Source organism: Nanorana parkeri, unplaced genomic scaffold (assembly GCF_000935625.1).
Source record: "Nanorana parkeri isolate BGI_ZX_2015 unplaced genomic scaffold, ASM93562v1 scaffold933, whole genome shotgun sequence".
Classification (NCBI taxonomy): domain Eukaryota; kingdom Metazoa; phylum Chordata; class Amphibia; order Anura; family Dicroglossidae; genus Nanorana; species Nanorana parkeri.
In genome coordinates, this window is record NW_017307201.1 from 24,934 (window position 1) to 29,872 (window position 4,939).

The 4,939-nt window shown below is 56.4% G+C and overlaps 1 protein-coding gene across 1 annotated transcript; it reads right to left on the bottom strand.

The window, feature by feature from the left end:
* On the bottom strand, nt 1–1,614 carry LOC108795096 (nuclear factor 7, ovary-like). Its single transcript, XM_018566284.1, has one exon. It carries the CDS (start codon nt 1,612–1,614, stop codon nt 1–3), a length of 1,614 nt encoding a protein of 537 aa, XP_018421786.1.
* Between the last annotated feature and the right edge of the window lie 3,325 nt (nt 1,615–4,939).

A 4,939-nucleotide genomic window follows, 5' to 3' on the forward strand; every position in this document is an offset into this window, starting at 1 on the left:
CTATCTGATGATTTTCACCCAGGCCCCGCAGCCCACCCACACGGCGGCAAAAAGAGGCTTGGTGAAGACGGTGTGGACAGTGTGCACGTGGCTGACCTCCGGCTCCATCCTATAGAAGGAGAGGCGGCCCCCCTTGTAGTCCACGTATACGCCCAGCCTCTTGAACGTGTCGGAGGTCTTGGGGACGGGCACGTGCTTGCCCTCCTGCTTGAAGAAGTAGCCTTTCTGGCCTCTGCACAGGCACCAGGCCTCCTCCACGTTCCCGGTCACGTTGTAGGCCATGCCTATCCTCCACCTGTTGCTGTCCCACAGCTCCACCTCCCAGTAATGGCGCCCGGAATGGAGCGCCGTGGTGCCCAACACCCGCTGAGAGTCCAATCTGTCCCCCGTGTCCTCCTCCTCCTCACCGGGACTGGCTGGCGTTCCGTGGGCCATCGACAGGTCGCAGGAAAGGGCCACGTTAGGCGCCGCCGTCTTCCCGTCGAAGCGGAGGTTGGATAACTGGAGCGTGTCCAGGGCGGCGCGGACCCCGGACAGAACCCCTGACAACTTTCTTTGCAGCTGCAGAAAGAGCAGAACCTCGTCCAGGTCTGCGGGCGCCGGCGTGGCTCCATCGCCTCCCTTCTCCGGGACGGCAAAGTCTCTGTTCCAATCGCGGTCCCGCAGGACGGCCATCGGATCCGTCACCTCACAGAACTCCTGGAGGCGGGACATCTCGCAGTAGATCACGTGGTTCTTGATCTCCAGCAGTTGGATCTCGGTGTGGACGGCGTTCGAGTTGCGCTGCAGCTGCTGCGCGATGTTTTTGCTGGTCTGGTCCTCCAGGGCGTCCAGCTTTTCCCGGATTTCCCGGAACACGGAAGCCACGCGCTTCGACACGCGGGCCCCCGCCGCGCTGGCCTTGTCCGCGCCCTCTTGCAGCTTTTGGATCTGCCGCTTGTTCTTCTGCCTGTTGGCTTCGAACTGCTTGACGACGTTTTTCAGTTTCTCCACCTTGGAGGCGGAGGCGACGCGCACCGTCTGCACCTCGTGGCCCTGGTGCTTGGCCTCCTGCATGCACAGGACGCAGATGACGCTGCAGTCCACGATGCAGTAGTAGTCCAGGACCTTCTTGTGGACGGGGCACTTCCAGGCCTCCAGGCAATTGCTGGGCTCGATGAGGATGTGCTCCGGGGACTTGCTGTGGACGCGCAGGTGGTCCCCGCACAGGGAAGCCTCGCAGTGCAGGCAGGATTTGGCGGCCGGCACGGCGGCGTGGATGCAGGAGGTGCAGAAGGTCCCGCTCCCGTTCTCGCACGGCGGAGCCGACCGGAAGTGCTCGGCGATGTTAGACAGAGTTACGTTCTTCTGCAGCCAGGGACGCCGCTTGAACCGCGCTCTGCACTGCGGGCAGCTGAACCCCCCTTGGGATCGCTGAGAGTCCAGCACCTCGTTGATGCAGAACCGGCAGAAGTTGTGTCCGCATCTCAGGGTCACCGGATCCGCGTAGACTTCCAGGCAGATGGAGCAGTTCAGCTCCTCTCTCAGATCAGCAGACGCCATGGCTGAGCGGCAGGAAGTGAATGCCACACTTCCTATTGTCCCGCTGACGTAGGGAGGGAACGTTAACCCCATGAGTGCCTATGTGCAGGGGTCTCTGCACATTATCCAGCCCCTGCCCTTCCCCCAGAGCTGTGTACGGGGGTCTCTGCACATTATCCAGCCCCTGCCCCCCCCCTCCCCGGAGCTGTGTACTGGGGTCTCTGCACATTATCCAGCCCCTGACCTCCCCCCGGAGCTGTGTACTGGGGTCTCTGCACATTATCCAGCCCCTGACCTCCCCCTGGAGCTGTGTACTGGAGTCTCTGCACATTATCCAGTCCCTGCCTTCCCCCTGGAGCTGTGTACTGGGGTCTCTGCAGTCAAAATGCAGGGGTGACACAAAAATGGGTCCGGATATTTCAGGGACATAAATGAGAAATTTGGGTAAAATTATTTTTTGTAGGTATTTGATGCTCATTTGTCACATGGAATTATCATGTATTTGGGCGGATCACCGTCTGGGGTGACTACATATGGCCCATAGTTTGTGGTTTCAGATCTTATGGGACAGTCCTGGGACTTTGGACTCTGCCCTGGAGTAACCGTGTCCTGTGGACTGTCCTCCGTGATCCGCGACACTGAGCTGCATTCCCAAAAGTGGGTTGATGTCTCTTCATTATAATTTATAGCAGCACCACCTGGCGCTGGGGGTCTCTGTTCCTGAGATGCTGCGGCGGATTAATCCTGACCCTAGGTGGCTCGCTTGCTCTTGTTATGTGGAACCGATAGATAAACAGTGTGGATGGAGGAATCTTCTCTGCTGGCCGTTGTATTCAGCAGCTGCGGCACCCTCGGCTGTCTAATTGCAATGGCACTGCTGAACAGTGATTGGATCTGATAGGCTCAGTGGATTCTTACATTGACTTTTGTTAAGCCGGGTGTTGCTTGCGGGGCCACCAAAGATGGAGTGTTCTCATCATCACATAGAGCTGTATAAGGTCTCTCGAGACTTTTGGCATCAGTCCCATCTTGTGACAGTCGTAGGTCCCTCCCTGACATGTGATCACGCAGACTCGTCATACAAGGAAACTATCGGGAACTCAGTGAAAGGGTTGCTGCAAACTTTAGTAGTCATCTCCATCCTCGTCCTCCTCGGTGGCTCCAGTCTGTGGTGTGAGGTGAAGTAAGTTCCTTTTCTATAGAAAATCTGGACTTTAGCACTGAGCTCCATGACAGCAGAGAGAGTCTGTTCATCCATCCCAGAGCTGCTGCCATCTCCGACCTCTTCACTACAACCCTCAGCCTCCTCCTGGCTTCTCCCTCTTCACTACAACCCTCAGCCTCCTCCTGGCTCCTTCCTCTTCACTACAACCCTCAGCCTCCTCCTGGCTCCTTCCTCTTCACTACAACCCTCAGCCTCCTCCTGGCTTCTCCCTCTTCACTACAACCCTCAGCCTCCTCCTGGCTCCTTCCTCTTCACTACAACCCTCAGCCTCCTCCTGGCTCCTTCCTCTTCACTACAACCCTCAGCCTCCTCCTGGCTTCTCCCTCTTCACTACAATCCTCAGCCTCCTCCTGGCTTATCCCTCTTCACTACAACCCTCAGCCTCCTCCTGGCTCCTTCCTCTTCACTACAACCCTCTGGCTCCTTCCTCTTCCCTACAACCCCCAGCCTCCTCCTGGCTTCTCCCTCTTCACTACAACCCTCAGCCTCCTCCTGGCTTATCCCTCTTCACTACAACCCTCAGCCTCCTCCTGGCTCCTTCCTCTTCACTACAACCCTCTGTCTCCTCCTGGCTCCTTCCTCTTCACTACAACCCTCAGCCTCCTCCTGGCTCCTTGCTCTTCACTACAACCATCAGCCTCCTTCTGTCTCCTTCCTCTTCACTACAACCCTCAGTCTCCTCCTGTCTCCTTCCTCTTCACTACAACCCTCAGTCTCCTCTTGGCTCCTTCCTCTTCACTACAACCCTCAGCCTCCTCCTGGCTCCTTCCTCTTCACTACAACCATCAGCCTCCTTCTGTCTCCTTCCTCTTCACTACAACCCTCAGTTTCCTCCTGGCTCCTTCCTCTTCACTACAACCCTCAGTCTCCTCCTGGCTCCTTCCTCTTCACTACAACCCTCAGTCTCCTCCTGGCTCATTCCTCTTCACTACAACTCTCAGTCTCCTCCTGGCTTATCCCTCTTCACTACAACCCTCAGCCTCCTCCTGGCTCCTTCCTCTTCACTACAACCCTCAGCCTCCTCCTGGCTTATCCCTCTTCACTACAACCCTCAGCCTCCTCCTGGCTCCTTCCTCTTCACTACAACCCTCTGTCTCCTCCTGGCTCCTTCCTCTTCACTACAACCCTCAATCTCCTCCTGGCTCCTTCCTCTTCACTACAACCCTCAGTCTCCTCCTGGCTCCTTCCTCTTCACTACAACTCTCAGTCTCCTCCTGGCTTATCCCTCTTCACTACAACCCTCAGCCTCCTCCTGGCTCCTTCCTCTTCACTACAACCCTCAGCCTCCTGGCTTCTCCATCTACACTACAACCCTCAGCCACCTCCTGGCTCCTCCCTCTTCACTACAACCCTCAGCCTCCTCCTTTCTTCTCCGTCTCCACTACAACCCTCAGCCTCCTCCTGGCTCCTTCCTCTTCACTACAACCATCAGCCTCCTCCTGTCTCCTTCCTCTTCACTACAACCCTCAGTCTGCTCCTGGCTTCTCCGTCTCCACTACAACCCTCAGTCTCCTCCTGGCTCCTTCCTCTTCCCTACAACCCTCAGTCTCCTCCTTGCTTCTCCGTCTCCACTACAACCCTCAGCCTCCTCCTGGCTCCTTCCTCTTCACTACAACCCTCAGTCTCCTCCTGTCTCCTTCCTCTTCACTACAACCCTCAGTCTCCTCCTGGCTCCTCCTTTACTACAACCCTCAGTCTCCTCCTGGCTCCTCCCTCGGAACCCCTTCAGCTGCATTCCTCTCCCTCCTCCTAATGACGGACAGAAGCTGAGGTTCTCTGGGATTTATAGTTGTGTCTGTGCTGGAAGAGAAGGGAGTCACCCTAGTCATTGTGACAACTGTCTGCGGGCTGGAGGCTGACGCGTGTAAAGTGTCACTGAGGCCAAAACCTGTCTTTGTAGATTTGGACAGAGAGGAGAGGGACTAGCTCAGGGGAAGGCAATCTCCCACTCCACGGTGCTAAAACTACAAATCCCATCATGCCCTTTCCTCTGGGAGCCATGGCTTGGGGGGCTGTCAGAGTTTTGGACTTGTAGCAGCACCACAAAAGTTCAATACTATTGCAAATGATTGAAAGGGCGCTTCACTTCATTGGCCTGTTTCCGGGTTGTACACAGTCACTGTGGGAGGAAGCAGAATGGTGTTTTGTAGTACATTCCACAGGAACCAGTCGGAGACGTTTCTAGAATGTGAC